The 24,008-nt window shown below is 42.3% G+C and overlaps 1 protein-coding gene across 1 annotated transcript in view; it reads left to right on the top strand.

Moving 5' to 3' along the window:
* The window catches only part of ST6GALNAC1 (ST6 N-acetylgalactosaminide alpha-2,6-sialyltransferase 1), a 66,037-nt gene that overhangs the window by 28,137 nt on the left and 13,892 nt on the right, over positions 1 to 24,008 (top strand). The window contains exons 4-7 of the mRNA XM_066585961.1: positions 8,184 to 8,355; positions 11,223 to 11,361; positions 14,037 to 14,140; positions 16,146 to 16,235. Coding sequence (XP_066442058.1) covers positions 8,184 to 8,355; positions 11,223 to 11,361; positions 14,037 to 14,140; positions 16,146 to 16,235 — 505 coding nt within the window. The remainder of the gene's footprint in view (positions 1 to 8,183; positions 8,356 to 11,222; positions 11,362 to 14,036; positions 14,141 to 16,145; positions 16,236 to 24,008) is intronic.

Consider the following 24,008-nt stretch of genomic DNA (forward strand, 5'->3'; position numbering starts at 1 on the left):
TTTTTAAAGATGAAGCTTACAACATTTGGTGAATACAACATGTTAATGAACGCAACAATTCTTTCTTCTTACATCCCCATAAAATATATTCATGCATTGATTATTTAGTAGATAAATGGCTGTTGCAGAAAATTCTCTCCTCTAACATAGATATCATACCTTGGTCCAATCATGCCCCTATATCTATAACCATTAACCCTTTCCAATCCAATTTGTATCCTGGTTTTCCTAGGGGGCTTACTCTTTTTCTGCAGTTATAAAACCGCGCTATCTGCTTGCTAAAGCCAGTACTGCATGAGGTGACACGTTGGATAGGCTCCGACAGCAGAGAGGCTGGCAATATACAGTAAGAGAACCCTGACGGACGTCTTCTAACATCAGAGCTGTACAGCCTTAAATCATAATGTCTTTAGACGTCAGACAGTGGATTGGAAAGGGTTAAAGAAAAGATTAATTTTTCTCCACCATCCTCTTGGAGACTTAATAATTCCTTCCTTAACAACTTAAATTTCTCAATAGAAACTCAGAAAAATTTGAAGTAATATTTCCATTTAAATGATATCAATGATACTTCAATTAGATCTGAATGGGGCACTCACAAAGCAGTAATGAAAGGACACTTAAAAAAAAGCTTATGAAAAGAAGAGAAGGCTAAAAGAAATAGATGACTTATTAACACACATTAAACACCTAGAAGACATAAATAAAAACAATTTCTCTGATAAAACTTTACTAGAATTGAAAAACACACGTTTCCAGCTACACTACCTTATGCTAAATAAATGTGAACTACACCTTTGTAAATCGAAGCTTATGAAATACAGCCAAGGGAATAGGGCCTCCAAACTTCTAGCCAATGGGATTAAAGCCAAAGAAGCTAAAGTTATAATCCCATTTTTGTTTGGCTCTCATAACAACAAGATTACTAATCCCTGTGAACTAGCAGAATTTGCTCACTATTATAATTTACTCTACAACTTAACAGACGATGGAAGTATCACACATCTTAATTTGCAACTTATTGAAGACTTCTTGAATAATATTTCTCTTCCATTTCTTTCCAGCTCTCAAATCACATTTCTCAATAAATATATTTCCACAGCAAAGATTTTAGGCACCATTTTTCCTCTAAAACCAAATAAATCCCCGAGGCCTAATGGACTTTCTAATGAAAATTCTAAAAAATTTTCCAGCACCCTCGGCCCATACCTTTTTAAAGATCTTTAACTACGCTGTCCAAAAAGGCTCTTTCCCTTTAAAAATGCTAAATGCTTCAAATTATCACACTCCCTAAAGTTGCACACTATTCCTGAAAATTCTAGGCCCATTTCTCTATTAAATTCTGATTTTAAAAAATTTGCCAAGATTTTGGACTTATGACTCACAAACTGTTAGGTTTGAGCTTCTGGGGCCTGTGGTTCTACAGGTTTCCATGAGCACAGCCTCACAGGGGAGGGTTAATTGAGCTGGCAGGGTGTAGAGTTCCTCCCGCCAGCCGATCCCCACTGGTCTGCTGCCCCTCTGAGGAAGCTGGTATCCCTTCACTCTAGGGTTTGGTTTTCCTGCATGCCTGTGTATGTATTATGTGTGTGAACAGTGTCTTGTTCAGTGTCTGTGCAGGTGGCCACATATTAGGTGTGGATAATCCTGTTGTGTCTTGCATGCAAGGCCTAGAGTGTTGGTGTGAACTGTGTCTTATCCTGCTGGATCATTTGTCACCTCTAGGCTTGTGAGGCCCTTGGGTCCGGTGCGGGGCCATCCTTATCGGGGCGATTGCCCTGCTTGCAGGCAGGGTTCTGGTGGATGTTGTCTCATTAGAGTAGGGACCCGCAAGACGAGGAGCCTTGAAGTGGCTTGCGGGCTTAAGTGAATTGGCCAATCCACGAACTAATACCTCGTACTTTTATAGCAATTCCATCTGTTATGTGTGCAGGTATGCAAGGTGAGTGTTTTGGTCATTTGTCAGTCCTTATGGTATGTCTGTCCATGAGTCCAGTTACCAGTTTGCACTTCACTGTCCCTTTGGTGTTCCAGCTAGCATGTCCTGTTTGAACGCTTTACCACTCCTTTGTCCATGCTGCGGCAAGGTGCGCCCAGCGGACATAACACAAACATTGTACGAAGCTTAATCCAAAATTATCAAGTAGGCTTTATCTCAAACAGGCACTCTTCTGATGCGACCATTAAATTTATTAATCTAATTGAGTTTGCTGAGTCCTGTCGAATTGCTTCTAACTCCTGTCACTGGACACAGAGAAGGTATTCACTAAGGTGCAATGGGGATATATGAAATTTCCAACCATGTCCTTGTACTCTTCCCTTAATGCCTATGTTTATTATTCAGGCTTAATGTCAAAGCCCTTCTTAATTAGCAATGGAACTGGACAAGGATGTCACCGTTAATTTTGCCCTCATAATGCAACCTTTTGCGAAGTACATTAGGATATTTCTGGAATCTAGGTAGGAAATAAAGACCACAAAATCTATATAAATAAAGACGAAAGCCCTCACTGACTCACTCACTGATTGACTCACTGACTGACTTACTGACTCGCCAAAAGTTCTCCAACTTTCCGATGTCGTAGAAACATGAATTTTGGCACAAGCATAGATTATCTCCGAAATAGGAAACGTAATTGGGTCCCAACTCAATTATTCAATTCTAGCGCAAAAGAATTGACTTACTTAGAAACTTAAAATTTGGCACGGGCATTGAATATGTCATAAATAGGAAAAGTTAATGGGTCCCAACTCGATTATTCAATTCTATGCACAAAAGAATTAGCGTCCAAATTTTACGTACGGAATCTAATTCTTTCACTTCCCGGTGTCATAGAAACTGAAAATTTGGCACGCGCATTGATTATGTCATAAATAGGAAAAGTTAATAGGTCCCAACTCGATTATTCAATTCTATGCACAAAAGAATTAGCGTCCAAATTTTACGTACAGAAAGTAATTTTCTCACTTTCCGGTGTCATAGAAACGTGAAATTTGGCATGAGCATTGATTATGTCATAAATAGGAAAAGCTAATGGGTCCGAACTCGATTATTCAATTCTATGCACAAAAGAATGAGCATCCAAATTTTACGTACGGAATGTAATTTTCTCACTTTCCGGTGTCATAGAAACGTGAAATTTGTCACAAGCATTGATTATGTCATAAATAGGAAAAGCTAATGGGTCCGAACTCGATTATTCAATTCTATGCACAAAAGAATGAGCATCCAAATTTTACGTACGGAATGTAATTTTCTCACTTTCCGGTGTCATAGAAACGTGAAATTTGTCACAAGCATTGATTATGTCATAAATAGGAAAAGCTAATGGGTCCCAACTCGATTATTCAATTCTATGCGCAAAACAATTAGCGTCCAAATTTTACGTACGGAATGTAATTTTCTCACTTTCCAGTGTCATAGAAACGTGAAATTTGGCACGAGCATTAATTATGTCATAAATAGGAAAAGCTAATGGGTCCCAACTCGATTATTTAATTCTATGCACAAAAGAATGAGCATCGAAATTTTACGTACGGAATGTAATTTTCTCACTTTCCGCTGTCATAGAAACGTGAAATTTGGCACGAGCATTGATTACGTCATAAATAGGAAAAGTTAATGGGTCCCAACTCGACTATTCAATTCTTAGCGCAAAAGAATTAGCGTCCAAATTTTGCGTACAGAATTTAATTCTCCAACTTCCCGATGTCGTAGAAACATGAAATTTGGCAAAAGCATTGATTATGTCATAAATAGGAAAACCTAATGGGTCCCAACTCGATTATTCAATTCTAATGCAAAAGAATTAGCGTCCAAATTTTACGTACGGGATCTAATTCTCTCACTTCCCGATGTCGTAGAAACATGAAATTTGGCATGAGCATTGATAATGTCATAAATAGGAAAAGTTAATAGGTCCCAACTTGATTATTCGATTCTAAGCGCAAAAGAATTAGCATCCAAATTTTACGTACGGAATGTAATTTTCTCACTTTCCGGTGTCATAGAAACGTGAAATTTGGCACGAGCATTGATTATGTCATAAATAGGAAAAGGTAATGGGTCCCAACTCGATTATTCAATTCTAGAGAAATGCAAGAGGGTCTCAGCAGCACACCATAAGCCCGGTGGCTTATAGAAATAGGGAGATATGGCAATAAGCCCAAATTAGCGTAAAAGCAAATAGATGCACGCTCACCGAGGGATCCGGACTTGAAAGGTCCTAGAAGAATCCTAGAAAAATGTCAGGGAGAGCAGCATCCGATGGAGCGTATCATAGAGAAATTCCGAAGTCCTCAGCTGATAAAAATCCAAGTCATCTTTATTGGTAAAACAACTCCATAGACAGAGCACAACAACTGCAACGTTTCATCCTATGCAAAGTACTAGGACGAAACGTTGCAGTTGTTGTGCTCTGTCTATGGAGTTGTTTTACCAATAAAAATGACTTGGATTTTTATCCGCTGAGGACTTTGGAATTTCTCTATGATACGTTCCATCTGATGCTGCTCTCCCTGACATTTTTCTAGGATTATTCAATTCTAAGCGCAAAAGAATTAACGTCCAAATTTTACGTACGGAATCTAATTCACTTCCCGATGTCGTAGAAGCATGAAATTTGCCACGAGCACTGATTATGTCATAAATAGGAAAAGGTAATGGGTCCCAACTCGATTATTCAATTCTAGCGCAAAAGAATTAGCATCCAAAGTTTACGTACGGAATTTAATTCTCTCACTTCTTGGTGTCATAGAAACATGAAATTTGGAACGGGCATTAATTATGTCATAAATAGGAAAAGTTAATGGGTCCCACCTCGATTGTTCAATTCTAAGCGCAAAAGAATTAGCGTCCACATTTTACGTACGTAATCTAATTATCTCACTCCCCAATGTCATAGAAACTTGAAATTTGGCACAGGCATTGATTATGTCATAAATTGGAAAAGTTAATGGTTCCAAACTCGATTATTCAATTCTAAGTGCAAAAGAATTAGCGTCCAAATTTTATGTATGGAATCTAATTCTCTCACTTCCTGATGTCATTTTATATAAAGGAAACGTCGCATGGTTACCTCCCGTGGTGTTTCCTGAGTAACGCAGAGAACTATGCAAAATAGTGAACATATGTTTTTCCTCGGTATCTCTAAAGTAACCACGACTTCATAAGATTTTCCGTGTGAACACCAGATAAACACCAGTACCAAATTAACTCGGGCGAAGCCGGGTATATCAGCTAGTAGTCTTATATGTGGCTGATGTTATTCTGGCCTTATCAACTCCAACCCTTTCTTTATCTACTGTAACTACCATAAACAATAAATTTGCTGAAGTTTCTTATTATAAAGTTATATATACCTCAAAATCACCAATCCTCAAGCTCGGTATTAAATAATCCATTACATCCTTCCTTGCGAATAAGTATAAATTTAGCTGGATTGATGAAGCTTTCCCATACTTGGGTAAATACATAACGTCCTTAACATCTAAGTTATATGACTTAAACTTTAAACTCCTTTCTTTATCCATTAAAACTAAATTAATTATATGCTTAGAACATATGGGATCTCTTCAAAATGTTCCCATTTTCTTACCAATGTCTTATCTTAAAACCATGCAATCCATTTTACTAGCTTTCATTTTGGGGAAAAAAGAGATCTCGGGTTAAAAGAGATTTACTTTAGGGCTTGTTCACACGAGCTTGTTCCGAGCGCATTAGCGATGCGTAAAAAGATCACGTCTAAATAGAACCAACGGTTTCCTATAGAAACGTTCACATGAAGGAATTTTAGACGTGCAAAACACTCACAGCTGCAAAAGATAGGACATGCGAGTGCAAACTTGCACGTCGGCTCCCAGGTGCGTGCAAAGATAGGACATGTCCTATTTTTGCTGGGTGCTTTCCATAGGCTCCTATAGGAGTCTTGGCAGCACGCACCTTGGATCGTGAGAACAGGCTACTTCAAGCTACGCAATCGTTTACAGCACTATAGCCGCGTTTTCTTTCCTCGTGTGAACAAACCCTTTTATGCATCGGAAAAATGGAGACTTTGGCTCTTTTTGAATTATTTACTGCTATAGAGCCCATTCTAGACCAACTCAGGTTTTTATGGTCAAATGATTCATCAAAAGAATGGGTGTCCATTGAAAACTTTAGGCTAGGCCAACACCCTCTATTTTATTAGCTCAACTATTTTTCGACTCAAAATTTCCCTCTAACTCAGCTACTCTTCTTGCTGGTGCCAATGTCTGGAACGTGGTGGCAAAAAAACAAGAAACTGTTCTCACTCCCTCTGCATAAAGCTGATATAAATCTGCTGAAGGTTGTAATTAAAAACCTTTCTCCTTCTAACTGGGGAAATCTAGGTTTAACTCAAATTAACCAATTGTGGGTTAATGAGCGCCGTCTACTATTCTCAGAGTTGACTACTAGATTCAACATCCCTCGATGAAATTTTTGCAAATACTTTCAAATTAGTCATCTTTTAAAAACTTTTCCCCCCCCTACAAGATTCACTGTTCCTTCTACACTTGATGCCCGGCTCTAATCTTTTCAGGGCACTAATAAAGGCCTGTCCACTTGTTACCATATTTTAAACCATCCTTTAATAGAACCTTTGGATAGTATCAATAGAAAGTGGGAAAATCACCTAAAAATTTGGATCTCCAATCGATTGAGTCATATCCCTCAACTAATTCTGTTTCTAAACAAACAAACCACTTAGACAATTCTAGAAAAGTACTATATAGATGGTACCTAACTCCTCACACTCTCAATAAAATGCCTCCTTGATTCTCTAAATGCTGGTGGAGATATGGCTCGACAAATGGTACCTTAATGCATTTAGGGTGGGATTGCCCATATGTATCAAATCTTTGGAGTCAGGTTTTTCAATATATCTCAAACTTCAGTAACATCCAGATCCAACCCAACCCTGCCTTAGCTTTACTAAACATAGATGCTGAACAATTCCCTTCCACCATACGCATTCCCTTACTCCATATTTTGATTGTATGCAGAATTGGCCACCATTGGAATAGCAATTCATCTCCGAAATAATCAAATTGGTAAATAATAATTGCTGCTTTGAAAGTCTGCATATAAGTGCTCTCAATAAAAAAGAAAAATTTAGAAGAGGTAGGACCGCATGGCTCCAGAGTTCCTAACGCTTTATGCCTACCTTAATTAGTCATTGACATTCCTCATTTATGCACAATGTATGCATAAGCCCTAAATTCAACAAAATGCTGAAATCAAATAGTCTACCTTAGGCTACAAAAATGGAGACCAAGGTTGCAGTTCTGTTCTCCATTTTACTAATAGTAAGGCTTACAGAGCTGTACAGATTGATCACCTACACAGAGCCCTGGGACAGAATTCCCGATCATAGCTCGAAATGCTGTCTGAATGAAGCCTTACCTCCCCTTACAGGCAACCCCTTTAATAAATGTGTCTCAGTTGTAAAACAAGCATGGGAAGATCCCTAAAACACAGAGCTGACTTGACCCATATTTATCCAAATGGTTGCAATACCTTATGGAACCTCAGGGTCCGTTTACACCAAATAATTATTGTTTGGACAAACGAATGACGTCAGAGTTCACTCATTCGCTTGTGCAGTCCGTTTATACAGGCAGATACGGCACATTATATAAGGAGCAGGCAGGTAGAGTAGTCAGGGGAAGCCAGAGGTCGGGACACAGGAGAAGGCGTATTTTGTATACAGTGAGTGCCAGGCCAGGTTTAAATAAGGTGTCTAATCAAGGAAATAGGGCGGAGCCAAACAGGAACTGGATTGTAGAGGTAAGGGATACGAACCTGGTTTATGCAGGGGAACTATCCAAAGGGCTGGATAGTTCAATAGGAAGAGATGCTCTCCGGAGTACAGGAGCTCCTGGTTTTGAGCCCTGACATGGCCTGTTAGTAAAACTTTTGAGACATTAATCAATGCCTTTAGACAGAATTGTGTCTTAGAAAGATGACACGTAGGACAGGTCAGAGCTTGTACCTCCCATTAACAGTCTGTAATATTAGAGACATTTATCATAAGATTGGTGACATTGCACAATCCACTGACAGCTTTAAAATACATGATTGATAAATCTGTCCCTAAACGTCTTATAAGAAATGTAACGCATACTAAGATGAGTTTTGACCATTACTTCTCTTCATCATCTAGTGGTGAAGGAAGTTGTGTCCGTTCTTCCTTATATAGAACACCAGCAGTTGCTCCTTGCACAACAGAGTGGGAGGACTCCAAACTGCATTACCTGTGCCGTGGTTGGAAATGGAGGGATTCTCAACGCATCTCGGATGGGAAAAGAAATTGATTCACATGATTATGTTTTTCGGTAAGTTCCTAGAATCAAATTATACACCTTTATTCACAATGTGGGCTAAGATCACAGACTTCACCAATGTGATCATCTCATGTGTATCTGTAACATATCAGAACTAATGGTCCCTGCAAAAAGTCAAGGCATATCCTATTCCGATCTGATTTATCAGATGACAGTCACTCATTTAAATCAAGCCCCCCCACCCCCCTCCTAAAATCAGGGTTGGACCTATTACTAGGGTAGGTCTAATATTGGGTAAACACAGTAGATATGTCCACTGGCGCTAGTTACACTTGCATTTATATGCTGAATATACGTATTGTGAGTATGCAAACTGTATGGGAACAAATGATTGATAACCCTTTCCAATCCAATTTGTATCCTGGTTTTCCTAGGGGGCTTACTCTTTTTCTGCTATTATACAACGGTGCTATCTGCTGGCTAAAGCCAGTACTGCATGAAGTGACACGTTGGATAGGCTCCGACAGCAGAGTGGCTGGCAATATACAGTAAGAGACGGACATCTTGCAACATCGGAGCTGCACAGCCTTAAATCATAATGTCTTAAGACGTCAGACAGTGGATTGGAAAGGGTTAATATAATCATTCATTCCCCTACAGTCTGCATTATTGTTGACAGCACATCCCCTGTTTCCAGGAGGCAATGGGCTCGCAACAAACAATCACTAACGCCATATTCACATGAGTGTATGCACAATTGCGCACACTCCAGTGCAATGTATTTGCGCTATGAGCGATGCTATTTGTGGTGCGTATCGGCGCATTTTATTGTAGTCTTTTTTGTCCACAGGGCATTGAAATCAATGGGTTCTTTTCTCGTGTGCAAATAAGTCCATGTGAAACCGCCCTAAAAGACACAATCATTAACAAACAAGCACTTGCCCGTTTGTAGGTTGATTGCTAGGCATGGGCAATGATTGGCAAGGAACGTTCCCACAAACGTTTGTTCAGCTGATTATCAGCCCATGGACATGGCTATAATAAGAGAAAACTTTGTATTGTTTGATGCTGTGATCTATGGGCCAGATTTCAATAATATTAAGTTGTGCATTTTACTACCGTCTTCTATGCGCCTGAAAAGTGTGAAATGGATGGCTGTAACCCAGAGATGATGGAAAAAGTTGAAGAAAGTTATAGAAGCAGTAGCACTTGATCTGAGCTGTACAGAACAGTAAATGTTTTTAGTGTACCTCTCAAATATGAACACTAGATGGCCTCGTTAAGGTTCACAGACAAGTACCGTGTTCCCTTAATAGTAAGTTACTTGCCGTATACTTCTGCCAGGTGGTGCTACTTTACCACAACAGATAGTAGATGTCCTGTATATCGGCAGATGTGTCCTGTAGATAAAGCTAGCCATAGACGCACATCATAGACGTCACATAACCAATTCACCTACAATCTATCCCTGTTACATTCACTTCCTCGCCAGGTGCTTGTTGCACCATCACATACATCATATCATATAATTAATTTCTGGTGTATTACGTTTAGCAGTAGCAAGAAACCTGTAGCTTAGGCCTTTATGAACCTGTGTCTTAACTCATACCAACCTCTTATGCCCAGTAGAAGCCACATCCTTGCACCAAGACCCACCATCAACTTAGACCTCGCTACTCCTCTTGAGGTCTTACATGCTTTACACTACCTTTCTCTCACTACCTGTGGTCTTGCTGCAATTCATATTTAGCATGCATCATTAACATAACCATCATTAACTGACAATTCCTAGATATTCTCTTTCTATATATTGCATCTAGAGATGAGCGAATACGCTCGTTTAAGGCTGTTACTCGATCGAGTAGTGGTCTTATCGAGTAACTGTGTACTCGCCCGAGCAGCATGCGGGGGGGGGGGGTGCAGCGGGGAGCAGAGAGAGAGAGATCTCAGTGAGTGAGTTGTCTCCCACTGGCCCACAAAAGTCCAGATGTACATTCTGATGTTGAGTCCTTTAGCTGGCTCTCTTCGGCCCAAGTCATCAGGGCCCCTCATTTCATGTTTGGCCTCCTGGTCATCAGGGTCCTTTAGGGATTGCTTGAGCTGATTCTCTACTGCCAGCTGCCTCTACTAGTCCCTCTTGCTGGATTCTTCTCTGAGTTGCATCACACTGAAAGTCAGCACCTCCTCACACACAGAATTGCTGCTGCTCCAGAAACACCACAAGGCTTAGTCCCAGTCCCGAGTAGCCACTAGCCCTGTTCTAATATAGCTCAATTGACTTCTATTAGCTGCCAGTTCTTTTATGAGCTTTGATCTCCCTCTTGTGGCCAACTTTAATAGTGCAGCCTGTAACAATTCTAGAGCTCCACCCTGGGTATCACAGGGTGGCTGATAATGGCAGTGGATGGGACTTCACCCCTGAGCAACCGTGGTCTGCTGTAATCCATAAGAGAGGAGTGGGGCACTGCTCACCCCTCTTACAGCACATTAGCTGTACTGTGAGTTGTGTCTGTCCGTGTGCTTTCCAACATACACAGACTCTGCACATTGATATGCATTGGCATGTTCTATTTCTCATCCATGAGACAGAAAGGAATAGGACATGTCATGAGTTTTTGGTCCATGAAAAAAACATCCACACGTATAGCATCATAGGCCATAATGAGACTGTGTGCTGTTCATGGATTAAGATGGACAGTACATGGCACCCATATATGCTGGTGTGCCCAAGAACTAACAGTAGAGTTTATGGCTGAGACTGAGCTTTAGTTTGCATATTGGAACATGGACAGCTTGATATTTTGCAATAAAATAAATCAAAGTCATTTAATATTTTCTATATCAACTATATACATTGTAGTAAAAAAAATGTATATTGTGACAGTCATCTCCAATGCCCTTTTATTCATCTTTTTTAGGGTTAACGCAGCTGTGATTAAAGGATATGAAGAGGACGTTGGAAAGCGAACCTCATTTTATGGCTTTACTGCTTTCACCATGCTAAATTCTCTGCATGTGCTAAACAGAAGAGGATTCTCTACTATACCCCGGGATGAGGTAAAGTCTTAGAGGGGAATTACTGAATGTGCGCCAGAATTGTGTCAGAAAAAAGGCGCACACACCTATTCTGCACAGAAGTTTGCAACTTTTCTGAAAAGTTTGTAATGTTTGGGGGCGTGGTCTCAAATGGCAACAAAGTTACTAGAATTAATGCTAGAACCCGGTGTGAATACTAGCACAAGTCTATACTATGCACATTTCATTCCAGCGCAAATAGGATTAAGAAGGGTGTTTGAAAACCCATTCTTGTCTAATTCCCCCATACATCTACACTCAGTCAGAAGATGAATGCATATTGGTCAGAGAAGGCCCTTGCCAACAGAGATCACACATTCTCCATGATAGGTGACTTATTTATGACAATATATTAGGGTGGCAGGAAAAAACACTAATAATTGCGAAGACGGCTGGAACTAGACCATGCCTTCTGCCGCTTGCTGATACGTCGGGGTGAGAGGATGTGCGACCGTTCTGTAAAGTCATATTCAGAGAAAACATGTCCTTATGCTTAAAACACAACTTTTATTGTATCAAGGTTAAAATACAGATGCCCAGACAATCATCCAAAAAGAGATTTTTAGCTATAAATAGGACTATACATGTACTGTGCATCATCATATACACAAGTAGACATGGAGGATAGAGCAAGGTATCAACAATATGATGTAGAACTCATGATTAGGAGAACAAGCTTTCATTGCATTCTGGTAAAATGGGCTGTAAACGGCACGGTAGAGAAATCTCTCCATGATGAACCCCTATCAGCCCCCCGCCTAGGAGCAGAGTAGAACCACCCTTGCTTATTGGTGATTACTGTAAATTCCTATTTCACAACCAAAATGCGTATTTTTCCAGTTAATATGTGCTTTATTCAGGAGTTCGAATTTGTGTCATCATATAAAGGTATTGACACCACAAGAAGTGCCGTAAAAGTCAATAGAGATTTCACATTTCCTTTGACCTCTATGAGGAAAAAAATAAATGGTGCAGTTCAGACTGCGGGAAAATAGCACCACGCCGCTCAAATAGCATGAACAAAGAAGCCAAAAACTTAACAGAACTCCAAAAAAAGTGTGGGACAGAAAAAAAAGCCCATTTGAGAAGTGGATTAGTAAGTTCTTGTGAAGACATTGCAAATAGGTGCTGCTGGCCTAGTACACTGATCAACCAAAGGTCGTGTTAGTATGAAACATGGATGTGAAAGGTTATAAAAAGGAACTGAGGATGTGGTGCGACCAGTTGGCAGGTGGTTGATTAAAAAAGAGTAAAGCCAATCATGTAAATCAAAGGGGGAACACTTTTTTTTAGGATCAACAGATAATGAGTTTTGAGGTGCGTACACCCCTTCATCAGAAAGCTGGGTAGGACATAGTACATTATTTCCTCATGGTCCAACGTATAGAACAACCATGACCATTGGTGGCCAGCAAGAAAGTATAGGTAGCCAAGGACAAACATATGCTGGCCATAATGGTCAGCTAGTTCTTCTCTACAACCTTTCACACTCAAAAAGCATGGCATATTGGTTGTAGCCTACAAATGACACCAGTGTAACCGTTCTGAACATTTTCCTAGCATCGGATTGGATAATAATAATAAACTTTATTTGTATAGTGCCAACATATTCCACAGCGCTTACAAAGACAGGGGTAATAAAGAAGGACAAAAGTACAAAAGTTACAGAACCACGTTTACATGTAGTAATCAGTTGATGGAAACAATAGGGGTGAGGGGCCTGCTCCAACGAGCTTACATACTACAAGTAATGGGGTGATACAGAAGGTAAAATGGCTGGAGATGGGCACGGTATGGCGAGGTGGAGAGTGAGGGATTCTATACACATAGACAATGGTCAGACATTAAGCCATGTGATGGCAGAAGCGGTGTGACTGCGGCGGGAGGGGGGGGACAGTTAATGGTGGCTAGCAGGGATTGCAGTCAGTAGGTTAGGGAGCATGTTATCATGCGGCATCCAGAGGGGTTTGGTTTAGGACATATGGTATGCCTCCCTGAAGAGGTGCGTTTTTAGAGCACCCCTGAAGTTCTGCGAGTCCTGGATTGCCCGGGTAGCCTTTGGTAGTACGTTCCAGAGGACTGGTGCTGCTCTGGAGAAGTCTTGGAGGCGGGAATGAGAGGTTCTATTACATTCTTGATGTTACACTGAGTAAATTTGCATTTTACTCACTTGTTAAATGTTCCGTTGTGCATTGCAAGCAAGTTCCGTAGATGTCGCATACACAGATATTACGGGTATGTCAGTAACTATGTCAGTCTCTGAGAGCCGTCCTTTCATTCACATGTACTATACATGAACTTATGTAGATTGAATATTATCAGCACCTGCACTGATAATTTGAACTTACTCGAAATGCACCGCAAGATCACATGACCATCGTTCTGATTGGGAAAACAGAACAATTTTTCAAAAAGGAGTAAATTGCGAAGAGTGTAATAAATGGCCGTTTTGGTCTCAGAAAACCCCTTTAAGCCATTTCTAGGTTATATAAGAACTTGTGAATAACCTTTTAATGAATCCTCCGGAACTTGCTGAAGTTTGCAAAACTCCTAGCATCAATGGCACATTTCTTAGGAATACCACCTGCCCTAATACATACTTAATGAGGGCAATTAGGTAGATTGGATAATAACATGTTCCTTTGTGGGTTTCCCAGGAGACAAAGTACATCCTTTTGACTGAAAGACAGAGAGACTATAAGTGGCTGAAAGCAGTACAGCAAAACAAAGAGCTCAGCAATTCCAGTCTGCAGCGATTGAGGTACATTGCTTGTTACCCATCAAATGCTTTCTGTGGGACTAGCCATCCATATAACACCCTTCCAGTGATCGTATTTATCCCCTACTTTGTACAATGGAATGTTTAATCTATCACCTATACTATGTGGATTTAGTTACGGCTTCCTGCAAAATCGGAAGTTTCGGCTTTCCACATTAATTGAAGTAGATTCAAAACTAGACCTTAGTGCTTATACCAAATGTATAGAAGACTCTAAATTGCTGATGATATGACCAGAGAAAAACAAACAGTGTTAGGGTGGCTTATACCCAGGTTTTTTGGTGAAATTTGTGTGTGTGTGGGGGGGGGGTTCAGAGCCAAAGCTAGAAATGGACCCATCGGGATGAAGTAGAAGTCTTTTCTCTACTATTTCCGTTAATTTTGAATCCGCTTTTGGTTTGGGCTTAAAAAAATGCATTAAAAACCCTGATGTTTATGAAACGATCCTTGCCATGGTAGCACATATACAGTTTTTGTGGCAGCTGTATTTGTGAATAGATGTTAAAGGGGTTGTCCCGCGAAAGCAACTGGGGTTAAACACTTCTGTATGGCCATATTAATGCACTTTGTAATGTACATTGTGCATTAAATATGTGCCATACAGAAGTTATATACTCACCTTCCCTGCGCTGGCGTCCCCGTCTCCATGGTGCCGTCTAATTTCAGCGTCTAATCGCCCGATTAGACGCGCTTGTGCAGAAGGGTCTTCTCCCTTCTGATCGGTCCGGGCACGAGCGGCGTTCTGGCCCCACCCCCTTCTACGCGTCATCGCGTAGCTCCGCCCCGTCACGTGTGCAGATTCCAGCCAATCAGGAGGCTGGAATCAGCAATGGACCGCACAGAGCCCACGGTGCACCATGGGAGAAGACCCGCGGTGCATCGTGGGTGAAGATTCCGGCAGCCATCTTGGAGGAAAAGATGGAAGAAGTTGCAGAGAGGGGATTCGGGTAAGTAAAATTTTTTTTTTATTTCCACACATCCCTTGTGTTTGTCCTGCGCTGAACGGGGGGCCTATGCAAAAAAATCCCTTTAAAGGGATTTCCTACCCCAAAACTCATTATTTTAAAAATAGCTCCACTAACTTTTATTAACTACCTGCAAAGCCCCCTCCTAGATACCTTAGTAGTTATCCTCTAATCCGGCTGAATTCTGCACCATGTGCCTGAGATTTTCACCACTGCAACTTCCAGCAGTGACTACTTCCGGTTCGCAGTACCCATAGTAATTGGTGTTGGCTGCTTTGCCTGCCTGGCCCAGTATGCACGGACAAGCGGGCCCGTGGACATGATGTAGGAGGAAGTCCCAAAATTGCATGCAGAGTGATTTCAATGAAAGCCATGCGTGCAGTTACAAGCGCCAACCACTACACAGAGGTCGAAGCGGACACTTCCGCTGCTTCCACTCCGACCCCTGTGTAATTGTGGCCATGGTCCCAAGTGATGGACCCCAACCGATCAAGTATTGATGACCTATCCTGAGAATAGGTCATCAATAGTATTTTCCTACTAGGTATTAGTATTATTTATAGTACCAGGGTTTCTGGTGGCACAATGCGCCACTTATAATATAATACAGTGAATGACATCATCACATGTAACTCACTAAAGGACCTGTGGTCAAAATATTGAAGGACCTGTGATGACGTCACTGTCATGTAACCAGGGGCGGAGCTCGGAGCTATGGTGATTCAGCTGCTTGTGATGAAGGACCTGTGATGATTACAGTCATGTGATCAGGGGTGGAGCTTGTAACTCTCACTTGATAACGGAAATGTGATGACCTCACCATCATGTAATCAGGGGCGGAGCATGTAACTCACTCAGTCCTTCATGGACAAGTGATCGCTAGTACTTTGATTTTCCCTCGAAAACCCCTTTAAATTTAATAATATGTGTCTCTGTATAGAGTTCTTAGTGTTACCTCTAGAGGGCACATAACAGTTCTATATTGACTACGCTTGTTGATTTTGCTTCACATTTTTCTATAGAACTCACCCCCGAGATGACTTTGGAGATGATTTTGACTTGAAGAAGTTATTTGTTGTACATCCAGATTTTTCAAGGTACTTGAAGAACAGGTAAGACTTGCTTCAATACTAAACATGTCCCAGTCAATCTGCATCAAGTGAATCATCTTTTTTTCTTCCATTTATCGGCCATTGGAATGGAAAAATCTGAACAACAAAAACAAGATTAGTCTCATTTTAGTCATTCTAGATTAGCAGTACCCTTACCATATACTTAGTTTAAGAAGTCAGACATTGTGAACATGACAAACTGTCAAGTATAGACAGAAACACCTAGACTGAATACTCTAAAAACTAAGTTATATGAAGAGATGGAGCTTTGAATGATAACTGTTTCCTGTTAAACCTTTTATATAGTAAAATATGAAAATGGGTGATAGCACCACTTATTGGAATGGAAGTTACCATCTGAGTCAATATCCACCCTTCTAGCAAGGCACTGCAACATCATTAGGGATGTAAGCCAAACCAGATTATTCATGTACATATAGCTGCTTCACGGTTATTGTCCCTCATCAGTGTTTAATAGGATTGTGGGGCTGGTGAGAAAGAGACCATCAATATGAGTTGGGGGTTAGTAGGGGTAATGTTTCTTCTTGTGAAGAGCACCACTGGGGTATAGAGTGCCTTATATAGATCATAAAATGCTGCATTGTAAAAAGTTCTCTCCTTTGGTGGTCTCCAAACATCCCCTCAGCCCCTCCCTCCCCCAAATCACATTGATGGCCTCTTATCTAGCCAAACCAGAATCCTACTGTACACTGATGAGGTCCAAGAATCTTGAATCAGTTCAATACTGCATCTAGCTCTTGCTCACTCTCTGTACTCAGACCAACAACAGAGGAAGAAGTATCCAGATTGCTCTCCTCTGCTCACCCCACCACCACCCGTGCTAGTGACCCTCTTCCCTCATACCTCCTCCGGTCCTTCTTCCTGGTTGTCATCTCACACCTCAGCACTATAGTCAACCTCTCACTGACCTCTGGCATTTTTCCCTTCTCATTCAAACACGCTATCATATCCCCACCGCTAAAGAAACTGACTTTTGACTCATCCTATGCTGCCAACTACCCATCTCAAATCTCCCCTTGATCTCCAAACTATTGGAATGCCTGGTCTACTCCTGCCTTATAAGCTATCTCTCAGAACATGCTCTTCTTGACCCCCCCCCCACAGTTGACCACAAACACCTCAGTATGCTTCGCTCCATTGAACTAAAGGACACTGCTCTCTCCTGGTTCTCCTCCTATCTATGTAACCGCTCATTCAGCATATGCTTTGCTGGCTCTACCTCCCCTCCTCTTCCCCTTGCTGTTGGGGTCCCCCAGGGCTTAGTCCTTGCCCCCCTTCTATTTTCCATCTACACAGCCCCTATTGGACAAGCCATCAGGAGATTTGGCTATTAGTATCATCTGTATGCTGTTATACATATTTTCCAGCGACATCACAGCACAGTTCTTTCAAAATGCCACAACTGTCTGGCTGCTATCTTTAACACTATATCCTCTCTCAGCCTAAAACTGAACCTCTCAAAAACTGACCTACTGGTGTTTCCGCCCTTTACTAACCGACCTCATCCTGACATCTCCATCTCAGTGTGTGGCACCACCATAACTCCCAGACAGCACACCCGCTGTCTTCGGGTTATATTTGACTCTGATTAGGGATGAGCGAGCACCAAAATGCTCGGGTGCTTGTTGCTCGAGTCAAACTTTTCGTAATGCTCAAGAGCTCGTTTCGAGTAACGAACCCCATTGAAGTCAATGGGGGACTCAAGCATTTTTCCAGCTGACCGATGCTCCGCATAGGGAATAATTTGTGAAACATCTGAAAACCTCAGAAAGTTATGGAAACACCACAGAAACGGATAGGGAACGGCAGGGGCAGCATGCATGGCTGCATCTGAGGCTCCCAGGTCGCACTATTACGCCATATTGGCGGTCACCCCCCTAACAATTTACTTGGGACAGACCATAAGCAGCAAGGCACACGCGCTGGCACATCTTAGATAAGTACCACACTAGCTGCAACCAAGGACAATCACCGCCTGTGGGTGACACCGCTGCCTTTTCTCCTGGGTTACATGCTGGCATTGGCAATCATCCTCACGAGCCAGTGTCCACAGCGTACTAACATTTGTCCCTGCTCAGCGTTCAGCTGCCTTCATGCCACACGCTCACTTCATAGCCACACCACCCTCATGTCTATAGCAAGAGTATAGGCGGACCCCCATAACATTTCTGTAGCAAGAGTATAGGCGAACCCCTCAAACCTTTCAGTAGCAAGAGTATAGGCGGACCCCTGTAACATTTCTGTAGCAAGAGTATAGGCGGACCCCTCAAACCTTTCAGTAGCAAGAGTATAGGTGGACCCCTGTAACATTTCTGTAGCAAGAGTATAGGCGTGTCAGGGTAATTCTAAGTACAGCACCAATCGGGCCCACCCCACTTGCCCCGCTGCCGGCGGTAAGAAGAGACACCACACGGAGGTCTGGTATAGTTTCTCACACGGGACATGGCTCTGCGCTGCCGAGCTTTATTACAGATTACATGGGATCTTATACCCTTTGTCCCATCCCCAGCAAGGGGTGATGGGCTAATAACCATATATGGGAAGTCCGGATTTCCGGACTGAGACAGTGAAAGTCCAGATGCATAGTTGAACATTTGTTATCTTGCTACGGCGCCTCTGGCTTATGTACAGAAAATCACGTATTCAATTAACTCCAGTACAAAGAATCACCCACTCAATTCTAAGAAAATGGCCAAGCATGCATTCTCCATATATGGGAAGTCCGGATTTCCGGCCTGAAACAGTGAAAATTATGTACATAGTGGAACATCTTGATATCTTGCTTCTGGGAAAATGGCCAAGTACATGCGTCCTTCGTCCGATTCTTCATTGCTGTACATTTTAAGATACATTTTGTTCAAGACACATTTTGTCTTCGCCTGGCAAGGCCTCTTGGCATATCTGATGTAAGGCGACATATAAGTTTTTTCTCATTTGGAATTGAACAGAACTTGCATATAGGTATAAAGCATAAAAAAACATATGGCAATATATATATATATATCCTCACAAACCCCCCTAAAAAACTTAATATGGAGATCAAGCATCAGACCTTGCACTCTTCCTCGGTCATCTCTCCCTTGCGTCAGGGTTTCTCCACTTGCCCGTAAGTCCCTACTCCTAAAAGGGAGGGATCCCTACCTCACCTCAGAAGGAGGCCATGGATTCCCTGGGCTTATTTCCGGGCATCCACACCCTCTATCTGTACGAGTTAACATCCCGCAGGGTGTGCCCTCGCCGGAACCTAAGGTCTTCTGCACTTTCCCTAGGCAAATGGGAAGTCCACTGACAGTCCATCTTATGAGACCGGGACAAGCGCAGTACTAGTACATTTCTCCATTCTTCTGGTAACGTACGTGGTTGGCATTATCGGAACTGGCTCTTCATCTTTTTCTCAAACAAGGGAAACGTTGGTCACATTATCCAGTCCCTTACTCATACTCTTTTTGATCAAAGGGATAATACACATACAGGAAGTTACATACCCCACCTCTTTCTGCTAAAATCATATCCAGGGCCACTCTATTTTGGAACGCCATGGATGCAGTGGGCCCTAACTGGTCAGCTAACCCTTGCAAAAGCATCTCTGGTGTAGCTTACAAACCTCTGCTGATTGTAATAGATATAATTCATCCAATCTACATTATTATTAACAGTGACAATAGCAAATAAAGACTCAAAACCTGCCTTAGCCTGATCTCTAGAATTAAATTCATCTGGCACCCCCCTTGGCACTCCTATTGCATCTATGTATACATGTGGATAAAAGTTACCACCTGGAGCGTCAACTTCTCTCTTAGCATGATGTGGTGTTGGATTCTCACCCTCAGTGTAGTCTTCATATTGCACATTTGATTGTATTAATTTGTTCTGAAACAGGGGCTAGTGTACAGTAGTCAAAGGTGTGTGTTAGAGGAATTGTACCACATTATAGCATGTAAAGGATATACAGGATCATGAGTTTTTTCAGTGCGAAGTGTGGATCCAAGTGGGCTTTCCTTCGAGGTTGACTGCAGTTGGGGTGGTGAACAACATCTGGTAGGGACATTCAAACAGGGTTTCTCTTAAACTTTTTCACATAGACCCTGTCACCTGATTTCAGATTGTGACACTCATCTGTAGGACCTGGGAGAAAAGCAGAGACTACAGAATACATTATTGACAATTCCTTAGAGAGGCCTATGACAAAATTAACAAGAAAATCATTCCCCAAGCTCTGCTACTGTGGCATGTATCCTCCTAAGAAAAAGAAAAACTAATGGAAGACACTCAATTCAAAATTTGACCATTTTCTTTATTGCCTTTTGGATCTACTTTCCCCCTACTCCGCGGATGGTAGGGTGTATGAAAAGCCTGGAATATACCCAAAAACAGACATGATGTGTTGCATTATTTCACCTGTGAAGTGTGTACCTTTGTTTGACTCAATCACTTCCGGTACCCCGTATCTGCGGATTACCTCATTCATGAGCTTCTGTGCGATTACCTGCTTATTTACTTTGGTAACAGAGTAGGTCTCCAACCTGAAAAACATCAACAACAACAAGCACATATTCATGCTTCCCAACAAGTGGGAGCTGAGTGTAGCCAATTTGCAATCCCTGAAATGGGTAGAGTGGTCTAGGCAAGTGTGATGTGGCAAATTTTACTTCTGCCCTGTTGCTTAAGGCAAAGATCATGCAAAATTGGACAAATGATGCAGCAGCTACAGAAAACCCAGGAGCCACCCGTCCTCGTTCAAGCGTCGACATCATTACTGCTTTGAGAGGTGCGTCTTTCCGTGCGTCAGCTGGGCCATCATGGGGCACAGGGACTATGGTAAGCAAGTTCTGTTGACTGTTCACCATACGCCGTCCCAGGGGAACCCCTCAAACCTTTCAGTAGCAAGAGTATAGGTGGACCCCAGTAACATTTCTGTAGCAAGAGTATAGGCAGACCCCTGTAACATTTCTGTAGCAAGAGTATAGGCAAAACCCTCAGACCTTTCAGTAGCAAGAGTAAAGGCGGACCCCTGAAACATTTCCGTGGCAAGAGTATAGGTGAACCCCTCAAACCTTTCAGTAGCAAGAGTATAGCCAGACCCCTGTAACATTTCTGTAGCAAGAGTATAGGAGAACCCCCTCAAACCTTTCAGTAGCAAGTGTATAGGCGGACCCAGTAACATTTCTGTAGCAAGACTATAGGCAGACCCCTGTAACATTTCTGTAGCAAGAGTATAGGCGAACCCCTCAAACCTTTCAGTAGCAAGAGTATAGGCGGACCCGTGAAACCGTTCAGTAGCAAGTGTATAGTCGGACCCCTGTAACACTTCTGTAGCAAGAGTGTAGGCGGACCCCAGTAAAAAAAATTTGTAGCAAGAGTATAGGCGGACCCCTGTAACATTTCTGTAGCAAAGTACAGGCGGACCCCAGTAACATTTCTGTAGCAAGAGTATAGGCAGACCCCTGTAACATTTCTGTAGCAAGAGTATAGGCGGACCCCTCAAACCTTTCAGTAGCAAGTGTATAGGCGAACCCCTGTAACATTTCTGTAGCAAGAGTATAGGCGGACCCCAGTAACACTTTTTTGTAGCAAGAGTATAGGCGGACCCCTGTAACATTTCTGTAGCAAGAGTATAGATGGACTCCTGTAACATTTCTGTAGCAAGAGTATAGGCGGACCCCTCAAACCTTTCAGTAGCAAGTGTATAGGCGAACCCCTGTAACATTTCTGTTGCAAGAGTATAGGCGGACCCCTCAAACCTTTCAGTAGCAAGTGTATAGGCGAACCCCTGTAACATTTATGTAGCAAGAGTATAGGCGGACCCCTCAAACCTTTCAGTAGCAAGAGTATAGGCGAACCCCTGTAACATTTCTGTAGCAAGAGTATAGGCGAACCCCTGTAACATTTCTGTAGCAAGAGTATAGGCGAACCCCTCAAACCTTTCAGTAGCAAGAGTATAGGCGGACCCGTGAAATCTTTCAGTAGCAAGTGTATAGTCGGACCCCTGTAACACTTCTGTAGCAAGAGTATAGGCGGACGCCAGTAACACTTTTTTGTAGCTAGAGTATAGGCGGACCCCTGTAACATTTCTGTAGCAAGAGTATAGGCGGACCCCTCAAACCTTTCAGTAGCAAGTGTATAGGCGAACCCCTGTAACATTTCTGTAGCAAGAGTATAGGCGGACCCCAGTAACACTTTTTTGTAGCAAGAGTATAGGCGGACCCCTGTAACATTTCTGTAGCAAGAGTATAGATGGACTCCTGTAACATTTCTGTAGCAAGAGTATAGGCGGACCCCTCAAACCTTTCAGTAGCAAGTGTATAGGCGAACCCCTGTAACATTTCTGTTGCAAGAGTATAGGCCAACCCCTCAAACCTTTCAGTAGCGAGTGTATAGGCGGACCCCTGTAACATTTCTGTAGCTAGAGTATAGGCGGACCCCAGTAAAAAAATTTTGTACAAGAGTATAGGCGGACCCCTGTAACATTTCTGTAGCAAAAGTACAGGCGGACCCCAGTAACATTTCTGTAGCAAGAGTATAGGCAGACCCCTGTAACATTTCTGTAGCAAGAGTATAGGCGGACCCCTCAAACCTTTCAGTAGCAAGTGTATAGGCAAACCCCTGTAACATTTCTGTAGCAAGAGTATAGGCGGACCCCTCAAACCTTTCAGTAGCAAGTGTATAGGCGAACCCCTGTAACATTTCTGTAGCAAGAGTATAGGCGGACCCCAGTAACACTTTTTTGTAGCAAGAGTATAGGCGGACCCCTGTAACATTTCTGTTGCAAGAGTATAGGCCAACCCCTTAAACCTTTCAGTAGCAAGTGTATAGGCGGACCCCTGTAACATTTCTGTAGCTAGAGTATAGGCGGACCCCAGTAAAAAATTTTTGTAGCAAGAGTATAGGCGGACCCCTGTAACATTTCTGTAGCAAAAGTACAGGCGGACCCCAGTAACATTTCTGTAGCAAGAGTATAGGCGAACGCCTGTAACATTTCTGTAGCAAGAGTATAGGCGGACCCCAGTAACATTTCTGTAGCAAGAGTATAGGCGAACGCCTGTAACATTTCTGTAGCAAGAGTATAGGCGGACCCCTGTAACATTTCGGTAGCAAGAGTATAGGCGAAACCCTCAGACCTTTCAGTAGCAAGAGTATAGGCGGACCCCTGAAACATTTCCGTGGCAAGAGTATAGGTGAACCCCTCAAACCTTTCAGTAGCAAGAGTATAGGCGGACCCTCTGTAACATTTCTGTAGCAATAGTATAGGTGAACCCCTCAAACCTTTCAGTAGCAAGAGTATAGGCGGACCCCTGTAACATTTCTGTAGCAAGAGTATAGCCAGACCCCTGTAACATTTCTGTAGCGAGAGTATAGGAGAACCCCCTCAAACCTTTCAGTAGCAAGTGTATAGGCGGACCCCAGTAACATTTCTGTAGCAAGAGTATAGGCGAACCCCTCAAACCTTTCAGTAGCAAGAGTATAGGCGGACCCCTCAAACCTTTCAGTAGCAAGTGTACAGGCGAACCCCTGTAACATTTCTGTAGCAAGAGTATAGGCGGACCCCAGTAACATTTTTTTGTAGCAAGAGTATAGGCGGACCCCAGCAACATTTCTGTAGCAAGAGTATAGGCGAACCCCTTAAACCTTTCAGTAGCAAGTGTATAGGCGGACCCCAGTAACATTTCTGTAGCAAGACTATAGGCGGACCCCAGTAACATTTCTGTAGCAATAGTATAGGCGAACCCCTGTAACATTTCTGTAGCAAGAGTA

Source organism: Eleutherodactylus coqui, chromosome 13, assembly GCF_035609145.1.
Source record: "Eleutherodactylus coqui strain aEleCoq1 chromosome 13, aEleCoq1.hap1, whole genome shotgun sequence".
Taxonomy (NCBI): Eukaryota; Metazoa; Chordata; class Amphibia; order Anura; family Eleutherodactylidae; genus Eleutherodactylus; species Eleutherodactylus coqui.